Source organism: Vipera berus (genome assembly GCF_964194415.1).
Source record: "Vipera berus genome assembly, chromosome: 1".
Classification (NCBI taxonomy): domain Eukaryota; kingdom Metazoa; phylum Chordata; class Lepidosauria; order Squamata; family Viperidae; genus Vipera; species Vipera berus.
Window position 1 is genome coordinate 8,415,339 of NC_138202.1, and position 11,586 is coordinate 8,426,924.

Consider the following 11,586-nt stretch of genomic DNA (forward strand, 5'->3'; position numbering starts at 1 on the left):
AATTCTGCATTCAATTGGGCATATCTATGTTTTTCTCCCTTGCCTTTCGCTTCCCTCCTTTCCTCAGCTATTTGCAAAGCTTCCTCAGACAGCCATTTTGCTTTCTTGCATTTCTTTTTCTTTGGGATGGTTTTGGTTGCTACCTGTTGTACAATGTCGCGAACCTCTGTCCATAGTTCTTCAGGCACTCTGTCTATCAGATCTAATTCCTTAAATCTATTTGTCACCTCTACTGTATATTCAACAGGGATATGATTTAATTCATACCTGAGTGGCCTAGTGCTTTTCCCTACTTTCTTCAGTTTAAGCCTAAACTTTGCAAGGAGAAGCTCATGGTCTGAGCCACAGTCAGCTCCTGGTCTTGTTTTTACCGACTGTATAGAGCTTCTCCATCTTTGGCTGCAGAGCATATAGTCAATCTGATTTCTGTGTTGACCGTCTGGTGATGTCCATGTGTAGAGCCGTCTCTTGGGTTGTTGGAAAAGAGTGTTTGCTATGACCATCGTATTCTCTTGACAAAATTCTATCAGCCTGTGCCCTGCTTCATTTTGTACTCCAAGGCCAAACTTGCCTGTTATTCCAGTTATCTTTTGGCTTCCTACTTTAGCATTCCAATCCCCCATGATGATAAGGACATCATTTTTTGGTGTTACTTCTATAAGGTGCTGTAGGGCTTCATAGAACCGGTCAATTTCATCCTCTTCAGCACTGGTGGTTGGGGCATAGACTTGGACTACTGTGATATTGAATGGTTTGCCTTGGATTCGAACTGAGATCATTCTGTCATTTTGAGGATTGTATCCCAGTATTGATTTTCCTACTCTTTTATTGACTATGAAGGCTACTCCATTTCTTCTGAGGGATTCTTGCCCGCAGTAGTATACCTGATGGTCATCTGAATTAAATTCACCCATTCCTGTCCATTTTAGTTCGCTGATACCTAAGATGTCGATGTTCAGTCTTGTCATCTCTTGTTTGACCACGTCCAGCTTTCCTTGATTCATGGATCTTACATTCCAGGTTCCTATGGAGAAAAAATCTTTACAGCATCGGACTTTCCTTTCACCACCAGACATATCCACAGCTGAGCGTCCTTTCGGCTTTGGCCCAGTCGCTTCATTCTTTCTGGCGCTACTAGTACTAGCCCTCTGCTCTTCCCCAGTAGCATATTGGACGCCTTCCGACCTGAGGGGCTCATCTTCCAGCGTCATATCGTTTTGCCTTTTGGTACTGTCCATAGGGTTTTCATGGCAAAGATACTGGAGTGGGTTGCCATTTCCTTCTCCAGTGGATCACGTTTTGTCAGAACTCTCAGCTATGACCTGTCCGTCTTGGGTGGCCCTGCACGGCATAGCTCATAGCTTCATTGAATTACGCAAGCCCCTTCGCCACGACAAGGCAGTAATCCATGAAGGGGAACACACACATACATTCAGTATATATATATATATATATATATATACACACACACACATACATACATACATACAGTATATATATATATATATACACACACACACACACACATATATCCCCTTCATGGATTACTGCCTTGTCGTGGCGAAGGGGCTTAGCAGAGAGTTCTGACAAAACGTGATCCACTGGAGAAGGAAATGGCAACCCACTCCAGTATCTTTGCCATGAAAACCCTATGGACAGTACCAAAAGGCAAAACGATATGACGCTGGAAGATGAGCCCCTCAGGTCGGAAGGCGTCCAATATGCTACTGGGGAAGAGCAGAGGGCTAGTACTAGTAGCGCCAGAAAGAATGAAGCGACTGGGCCAAAGCCGAAAGGACGCTCAGCTGTGGATGTGTCTGGTGGTGAAAGGAAAGTCCGATGCTGTAAAGATTTTTTCTCCATAGGAACCTGGAATGTAAGATCCATGAATCAAGGAAAGCTGGACGTGGTCAAACAAGAGATGACAAGACTGAACATTGACATCTTGGGTATCAGTGAACTAAAATGGACAGGAATGGGTGAATTTAATTCAGATGACCATCAGGTATACTACTGCGGGCAAGAATCCCTCAGAAGAAATGGAGTAGCCTTCATAGTCAATAAAAGAGTAGGAAAAGCAATACTGGGATACAATCCTCAAAATTGCAGAATGATCTCAGTTCGAATCCAAGGCAAACCATTCAATATCACAGTAGTCCAAGTCTATGCCCCAACCACCGGTGCTGAAGAGGATGAAATTGACCGGTTCTTTGAAGCCCTACAGCATCTTATAGAACTAACACCAAAAAATGATGTCCTTATCCTCATGGGGGATTGGAATGCTAAAGCAGGAAGCCAAAAGATAACCGGAATAACAGGCAAGTTTGGCCTTGGAGTGCAAAATGAAGCAGGGCACAGGCTGATAGAATTTTGTCAAGAGAATACGATGGTCATAGCAAACACTCTTTTCCAACAACCCAAGAGACGGCTCTACACATGGACATCACCAGACGGTCAACACAGAAATCAGACTGACTATATGCTCTGCAGCCAAAGATGGAGAAGCTCTATACAGTCAGTAAAAACAAGACCAGGAGCTGACTGTGGCTCAGACCATGAGCTTCTCCTTGCAAAGTTTAGGCTTAAACTGAAGAAAGTAGGGAAAAGCACTAGGCCAGTCAGGTATGAATTAAATCATATCCCTGTTGAATATACAGTAGAGGTGACAAATAGATTTAAGGAATTAGATCTGATAGACAGAGTGCCTGAAGAACTATGGACAGAGGTTCGCGACATTGTACAACAGGTAGCAACCAAAACCATCCCAAAGAAAAAGAAATGCAAGAAAGCAAAATGGCTGTCTGAGGAAGCTTTGCAAATAGCTGAGGAAAGGAGGGAAGCAAAAGGCAAGGGAGAAAAAGAAAGATATGCCCAATTGAATGCAGAATTCCAGAGAATAGCTAGAAGAGATAAGAATGCCTTCTTAAATGAACAGTGCAAAGAAATAGAAGAAAACAATAGAATAGGGAGCATCAGAGATCTTTTCAAGAAAATTGGAGAGATGAAGGGAACATTTAATGCAAAAAAGGTCATGATAAAGGACCAAAATGGCAGGGACCTAACAGAGGCAGAAGAGATTAAGAAGAGATGGCAAAATTACACAGAAGAACTATACAAGAATGAGCTTAACTTCCCTGATAATCACAATGAGGTGGTCACTGACCTCGAGCCAGACATCCTAGAATGTGAAGTGAAGTGGGCCTTAGAAAAGCTGAGCAACAACAAAGCTAGTGGAGGTGACAGTATTCCAGCTGAGCTATTCAAAATCTTAAAAGACGATGCAGTAAAAGTGCTACACTCAATTTGCCAGCAAATCTGGAAAACTCAACAGTGGCCACAGGATTTGAAAAGATCAGTTTACATTCCAATTCCAAAGAAAGGCAGTGCCAAAGAATGTTCAAACTATCACACCATTTCACTCATTTCTCACACTAGTAAAGTTATGCTTAAAATCCTACAAGCTAGACTCCAGCAGTATGTGGATCGAGACCTACCAGAAGTACAGGCAGGATTTCGAAGAGGCAGAGGAACTAGAGATCAAATTGCCAACATACGCTGGATCATGGAGAAAGCTAGAGAGTTCCAGAAAAACATCTACTTCTGCTTCATTGACTATGCTAAAGCCTTTGATTGTGTGGATCATAACAAACTGTGGCAAGTCCTTAAAGAAATGGGTGTACTAGACCATCTTATTTGTCTCTTGAGAAACCTATATGCGGGCCAAGAAGCAACAGTGAGAACTGGACACGGAATCACTGATTGGTTCAAAATTGGGAAAGGAGTCCGGCAAGGCTGTATACTGTCGCCTTGCCTATTTAACTTATATGCAGAGCACATCATGAGAAAGGCAGGGCTAGATGAATCAAAAGTTGGAATTAAGATTGCTGGAAGAAATATCAACAACCTAAGATATGCAGATGATACCACTCTAATGGCAAAAAGTGAAGAAGAACTAAAGAGCCTCTTGTTGCGGGTGAAGAAGGAGAGTGCAAAACTTGGGTTGAAACTTAACATTAAGAAAACCAAGATCATGGCACCTGGCCCTCTCAATTCCTGGCAAATAGATGGGGAAGAAATGGAGGTAGTGACAGATTTTATTTTCTTGGGCTCCATGATCACCGCAGATGGGGACTGTAGCCAAGAAATTAAAAGACGCTTGCTCCTGGGAAGGAAAGCCATGGCAAATCTAGACAGCACACTAAAAAGCAGAGACATCACCCTGTCAGCAAAAGTGTGTATAGTCAAGGCTATGGTCTTCCCAGTTGCAATGTATGGCAGTGAAAGCTGGACCATAAAAAAGGCTGAGCGCCAAAGAATTGAGGGCTTTGGAACTATGGTGCTGGAGAAGACTCCTGTGAGTCCCTTGGACTGCAAGGCGATCAAACCGGTCAGTCCTAGAGGAGATCAACCCTGACTGCTCTTTAGAAGGCCAGATCCTGAAGCTAAAACTCAAATACTTTGGCCACCTAATGAGAAGGAAGGACTCACTGGAGAAGAGCCTAATTCTGGGAAAGATTGAGGGCAATAGAAGAAGGGGACGACAGAGAATGAGGTGGCTGGATGGAGTCACTAAAGCAGGACGCGTGAGCTTAAATGGACTCCAGAAGATGGTAGAGAACAGGAAGGCCTGAAGGAACGTTGTCCATAGGGTCGCAATGGGTCGGACACGACTTCGCAACTAACAACAACAACCGTCAATTTATTCCCTCTTTTGCCGAGATTGCTCTACCTCTTACAGAACTACTCAAAATGGGTTTTATATAAAGGTAGTCCTCGACTTACGACCACAATTGAGCCCAAGATGTATGTTGCTAAGTGAGAGTTATGGAGGGGTTTTTTGACCCATTTTACCACTTTTGCTGTCACAGCTGTTAAGGGAATCGCCACAGTGTGGGTTAGTCAGTCACTCGGTTATGTGAATCGGGATTCCACCAGCTTTGCTTGTCAGAAGGTAGCAAAAGGGGATCACGTGACACACACACCCATGGGACACTGTGACTGTCATAAATAGGGGCCAGTTCCCATGTGTCTGAATTTTGATCATGGGATCGTAAGGACGTTGCAAAGCTCGTGTGAAAAACAGTCGTCATTTCTTTTCCACTGCTGTTGTAATTTTGAACCATCACTAAATGAATGGTTGTAAGCCAAGGACTCACTGTGTATATCTTTAGGACTTCTGAGCTTGGGAAAGCATATGTACTTCTGCCAATCATACCTATGTAATCTCTGCACATACAGAAATATACTGCTTTTCCACCTTGTGGTGAAGCCTACAATGCTACTGTGCTTTGCTCGTTGCATCCCATCCCATCCCCGTAGCCAGGTGATCAAAATTCAGACGCTTGGCAACTGACTCGTATTTATGATGGTTGCAGCATCCCGGGGTCACATGATCCCCTTTTGCAGCCTTCCAACAAGCAAAGTCCATGGGGAAGCCAGATTCATTTAACAACCATGTTATTAACTGAACAACTGCAATGATTCATTTAACAACGGTGGCAAGAAAGACCATTAACTCACTTAACAACTGCTTTAGCAGCATAAATTTTGGGCTCAGCTGTGGTTGTAAGTTGAGGACTACCTGTATTTACACAAGGAGCAAATCTGAGAACTGGATTAAAAATTGGAAGACCATGGTCATTAATAAGGAGATATAGGAATTTTCCAGCATTCAAAAATCCTGCCTTAAAAAAATGGGTATCCACCATGATGTAGACTCAGTGCATACGGTCCTCAGATTATGACCGCAATGGGGCCAGAATTTCCATCACTAAGCAATGCTATCCTAAAGTGCAACATCATGTGACTGCATTGCTTCGCAACAGCAATTCCAGCAGTCCCCGTTACTGTAAATTAAGCAAGGATAGTGGATTGTTAGGTGAGGACCTTGTAACTTCCTGCCGGCTTGCAACCTGCAAAGTCAATGGGGAAGCCTGCAGAGAGTCGCAAGTTCCCAGTGATTTGTAAGCCCGCTTGCAGGCGGCTAGGTAGCTGTTGCTGAGTGGGGAAGGATGTGCAAGGATGCGCAAGTGGTTGGCACAAGTACAGAACCAGGGGGTGGTTATAGCCTGGTGCATGAGGGTGCATGCGTGTAAACATGGCAGGGCCAGAGGTGGCTGCTTCCAGGTGTGCCAGGGTGCACAGGTAGCCAACAGGAGTGCTGTGGGCACCAAAGCTGGGCCCATTGATGGGATCCAGTCAGTTTGCACCGGTTCGATTTTGTTGAGTTCGGAGAACCGTCTGAATGCACCCCTGGAGGAGGCCTCCCAGGCCAAGAACGGCCCGCCGGAAGTGCAGGGATGCCACTTCCGGAAGTCTGTTCTAGGCCTCAGAGGCCTGGAGGAGGCCTCCCAGGCCAAGAACGGTCTGCCGGAAGTGCAGGCATGCTACTTCCGGAAGTCTGTTCTAGGCCTTGGAGGCCCAGGCCTGCATCCACGCAAAGAACTAGTTGTTCAGGGATTTGAATCCCACCACTGGCTGGGCCCCTCAGTGCAAAAAGCCTCTGGAGTGTGAGTGACTTACCAGAGTGTGACTTCCCTGCTGGCTTTCCCATTGACTTTACTTGGGAAGCCAGCAGGGAATGTCACAATAAAGGTCACGTGACTGCAGAAGGCTGCCTGTCATAAGTGTGAGCCAGTTACCAAATGCCCAAATTACGATCACGTGAGCACAGGATGCTGGGATAGCCAGAACCTCAAGGACCACTTTTACAATGCCATTGTAACTTCAAACTGTCACTGAATGAGTGGTTGTTGAGGACAAGCTGTATTTCAGACTACAGATCCCAATGGATCTTCACTTTAAATTCTTATGTAGATATTCGTTTAGGTGCAGGGGTGGGGAACCTTGGCTCTTATGACTTGTGGACTTCACCTCCCAGAATTCCTGAGCTAGCCAGCTCAGGAATTCTGGGAGTTGAAGTCCACAAGTCATAAAAGAGCCAAGGTTCCCCACCCCTGGTTTAAGGATTGCAAACTAAGGTTTGCCAAGCTGTTTGTTCAATGGTTCTTTGATTGTGGTCCTAAGGTTTGGCAAGAACAGTGCTTACCTACACACTTAGGAGAGATGGCTGTTTACAATGAAGGGAACTGATTCTTGGCACAAGAGATGGTTTTTGCTCCTTAGGAAAATTCAGCCAAAAAAGAAGTTAATATTAAAAAGGAACCACAACTTGTGTCCTTGACTTGTAGAAGGCCTTGAGTTCAATCTTCAGCATTTCCAAGTTTCAACCTGAATGTCCCCGAATAACACCCTGCAGAGCAGTGTTTTTCCAAACTTGGCAAATTTAAGATTGTGGACTTCAACTCCCAGAATTCCTCAGCCTTCATGGCTGGCTAGGGAATTCTGGGAGCTGAAGTCCAGCCACCTTAAAGCATACTGGCTGGGGAATTCTGGGAGTTACAGCCACCTTAAAGCATGCTGGCTGGGGAATTCTGGGAGTTGAGGTCCAGCCACTTTAAAGCATGCTGGCTAGGGAATTCTGGGAGTTGAGGTCCAGCCACTTTAAAGCATGCTGGCTGGGGAATTCTGGGAGTTGAATCCCACCCATCTTCAAGCTGTCAAGTTTGAAAAATACTGCTGTAGAGGCTAACACTGATTTCTTTTTCCCCCTTCTTGTTTGAATGGAAGGTTGGGCGTCCCAATAGGGACTCTCGTTTCCTCAAACCCATCCATCTGAGTTTTATCTTCAGATGGGTTCAAGCCATCTGAAGTACAGATTGAAAGACTCCGAACTCTTAAGGCTGGGAATGATCTGAGTCTCCAGAGACTCAAAGCAGAACAGTGCAGGATAAGGCAATTCCGTGAGTATCACCCAGCCCACTTTTTAAAATTATCATTATTCATTATTATTGAGGATTGTCTCTCAAGCCAGGATATCAAAATATTAAAAAATAATCACGGCCCACTCCATATCTTCCTCTTTCCTTTGTCATCTCTCTGTGTGTCTTCCTTCATTTTGATCTACTCTCCAGACGTCCATAGGTCCATGTTTGTTTTTTTCGACCCCGGGTTGAAAGTCTTATCGGGCATCACTCTGATTTTTCTGCGATTTCCTCTGAAGTCAAGCAGAGCAGGCAGGCTGGGATCCCTCTGTCCAATCCCCCAAATCTTGCAAAACAGCCATTTTGGGGACAATTGCTGGATCATCCGCTGGGCTTCAGAAGCTCCTCTGGGTCCAACTCATTCTCCTGCCCGCTTCTCCTTCAGAAAGCACACGTTGACAAGAGCTCCCAAGTCAAAAGCTGGAATTTGCACCCATTTGGGAAGTGGAGAAGTTTCCTGGGTGAGTGAAACTGGTGATCACATCCCTCCCTCCCTTCCACAGAAGCCAAGTGGGCTGGTGATGTTATCTTCCAGCAGACTGGCAGTTGCTGAACCAGGCGACATAATCAAACGCAGCCAGCATGCATCTTAAAGGGATACGTCCTCAGATTCTCGGCATGCATTTGTGAGGAAGAGGCTTAAAAACAGGGAGGAAGCCTGGGTTATTCATGCACCCACCTCCTACCCTGAGGGAAACCCATCTGAAGGAACCTTCCTGGTTCCCTTCAAATCCCCAGATCTTCTTCCACGCTACCTCCAACATGGCAACAGGGAAAGAAGATCAGCTCGCAGTGACCGAATGACGCGCCTCTTGACCCAAGGGACGAAGAATATCCTGACCTTCTAAGAAAACAGGGTCACGCTGCTAGCTGCTGAGGTTTCGTGCGAAAATGCTGGGGTGCCCCATTCATGGACCTCAAACATGCAACACCCATTTTAAGGAAACGCTGGCCGGCCTTGGAGGAACCTGCGTGAGCAGCTTCTCCAACCCTTCCCGGTTTGCAGAGCGGGAAAGAAGCCCACTGGGGTTAGCGGCAGGCACAGAGAGCGGGGACAGGGGAGACTTTATAAAAAGGGGAGCAAAGAAGTGAGGGGCAGTTCCTTCTCGCCCATCAGAGTGTCCCGTTTGAGACTGCTGCCTTTGTTGACCACTTTGACCTTGAGTGACATTTTCCTCACGTTGCTGATGCCTAGCCCGTCGAAAAAGAAATCTTCATTGAAGATGGGGTTGCGGCTATTCTTGATGATGGTGCTCCGCTGTTTCTGCAGCTTGCCGGGGTTTAAATAGAGAGACACACAACAGTTGATGCTCCTGATGTCACAGTGCTTGTCGTAGAGGTCTTCGGCGGCCACAACTCGCACCCTCAGCCGGGCGTTCGACGGATTGTACTGGGCCACCAAGCGGATGCTGCCTCCTTTGATAAAACTGAGCACGTGTTCCTTGTGAAATCTCTCTTGGGGGTCCACGGGGGTGAGGGGCTGGGGTTGTGCCCCGCCAGTGGCTCCCCCAGTCGGAGGGGTCGCGCAGCGCATGCGGCGCTGAGAGCTGGGGCTGGTGTCCGCCGAGCTATCGTCGGTGGACAGGGAGCTGTTGCGAGCCACCGAGTGTTTTAGTTTGATGACCTTGGATTGACTCTCCTGGCTGAAGATCTTCAGAAGGGACACCGACCTGGACAGCAGTGGGGAACCGAAGGGAGAGGACTCCGCCGAGGAGCAGGTATCGCTTTCCCCTCCACTGAAGTAACGGTAGGGATTCATGAGCGACATACTGATGTCCGAGGGGTTGAGGTGGGTGCTCTCCCCATTTGTCTTGCCCCCTCCTGAGGTGGACCTACGTTGAGAACTGGGCGAGGACGACTGGGATGGACACAGGCTGGTGTGCTCGCTGTGGAAAAGGGACTCCTTGCGGCGCGTGTGAGGACTCTCCATCAGCGTCGCGAAGCCGTACGAGGTCTGTGCTTTGGGGACATACGGCAGCGACATGGCCGTCTGGGACTGTGGGTCTGCATTGGTGCTGTAGTCTTCTTCAGACATCCATTCATCCGCGCTCTCGATCTGGATGATGTGTCGGCTGGCGGCTTTTAGGAGGTTTTTGCTCTCCGAAACGGCCTTCACGGGCAAACGAGGGCTGCGCTGAGTTTTGCGGGCAGACAAATTCTGCTCGGAGGCCGAAGTGCCCAGATTCGGCTTGGTGTTCCCTTCCTCTGCCTCAGGAGGCACCGTCGGCAGCTTGGGAGGAATGAAAAAATCCGGGATTTTATCCGGCGTCAGGACGTTGCTGTACAACGGTCCTTTGGACTGCTTATCTGCCGAGTCGTTGCCGCGAGAACCGCTGTTATCCACCGAGCCTCGGATTTTCTCTAAAAGCCACATTCTGAGTCTTTTTTTTCCTTCGGCTGGTTCAGGAGGAGACCGACAACTGCAAACGCTTGGAAGATAAAAGAAAAAGGAAAAAAAAATCAGAGTGAGTTTCTTACCCTGCCATTTGTATAGAATAGTCTGTTAATTTGCAAATTAAGCTACTGCTGAGCAGAGAAATGATCTCCTTTTTTCCCCCCTCGTTATAGATTCCATCAGAGAAAAAGCGCACTGATTTTTTTTTTTAAAAAAAAATCTTTCTAAGTGGAAGAGAAAATTTCAGGGGCGGGTCACAGGTTTTTTAAAAACTTATTTCTTGATAGCCTGTCAAGTGCTGGGAAAATCAGGAGATTCAGGCAGTTCAAATGAGTATAAAGGTTTATTGCCCGCTTAAGCTCTCTACAAAAATCTGACATACTAAAGGTCAAGGGAAATGCGCGGGAACTAAGAAGGCATTCAAGGTGGGCTGGATTTAGAGCTCTTGTGGGTGCCCAGGGACTCATGACTGATGACACATTTGACTCCTCCTTCGGGCTCAGCCTGGTCATTCTCCTACTTAGCAATAGTACTTAGACTTATATATTCCCCCCAAGTGCTTTACAGCCCTCTCTAAGTGATTTACAGAGTCAGCATATTGCCCCCCAACAATCTGGGTCCTCATTTTACTGACCTTGGAAGGATGAAAGGCTGATGCAACCCTGAGCTTTCCAAAATCAAACTTCTGGCTGTGGGCAGAGTTTGCCTGCACTACAGCATTCTTAACACTGTGACATATGAAGCCACAGCCAGGGACTGCATGTTGTTTCTCACTGTAGCATCATTTCTCTAAAGTTCCCAGAATTCCCATTTTCCCATTTAGTGCCCACGGAAGTCTTCCCAGTAGATTTTGTTTTTTGGCAAAGCACTTCTGAGGGAATGTAGTTCGGTGGGCGAATGTCTGAAAAATGAGGACCACCGAACTGTGATCCTACCACTCTGTACGATGCTGATGAGGCCATACTTGGAATACTGCATCCAGTTCTGGTCACCATAATACAAAAAAAAAAAAGATGCGGAGGCCCTAGGAATTGTGCAAAGGGCCACAAAGATGATAAAGGGTGTGGAGGCTAAAACATACAATGATTGGCTGTGGAAACTAGATATGCCCTGTATAACGAAGAAAAGGCTTAGCAGAGTCATGATAAAACTCTTCCAATACAAATAGTTCTTGACTCACGACTGCAAGTGAGCCCAAAATTTACATTGCGAAGTAAGAAATGTGTTAAGTGAGTTTTGCCCCATTTTATGACCTTTCTTGCCAGAGTTTTTTTTTTAATTCCATTTATATCCCACCCTTCTCCGAAGACTCAGGGCGGCTTACAAGCTTAGCAGTAGCCTTCATTCTATGTATATGCCTGCTTATTA

At 46.3% G+C, this 11,586-nt stretch overlaps 1 protein-coding gene across 1 annotated transcript; it reads right to left on the reverse strand.

The window, feature by feature from the left end:
* Positions 1-8,889: 8,889 nt before the first annotated feature.
* On the reverse strand, positions 8,890-10,197 carry C2CD4C (C2 calcium dependent domain containing 4C; the record flags this gene model as incomplete). Its single annotated transcript, XM_081312850.1, has 1 exon — positions 8,890-10,197. One exon carries the CDS (start codon positions 10,195-10,197, stop codon positions 8,890-8,892), a length of 1,308 nt encoding a protein of 435 aa, XP_081168976.1.
* Positions 10,198-11,586: the final 1,389 nt, after the last annotated feature.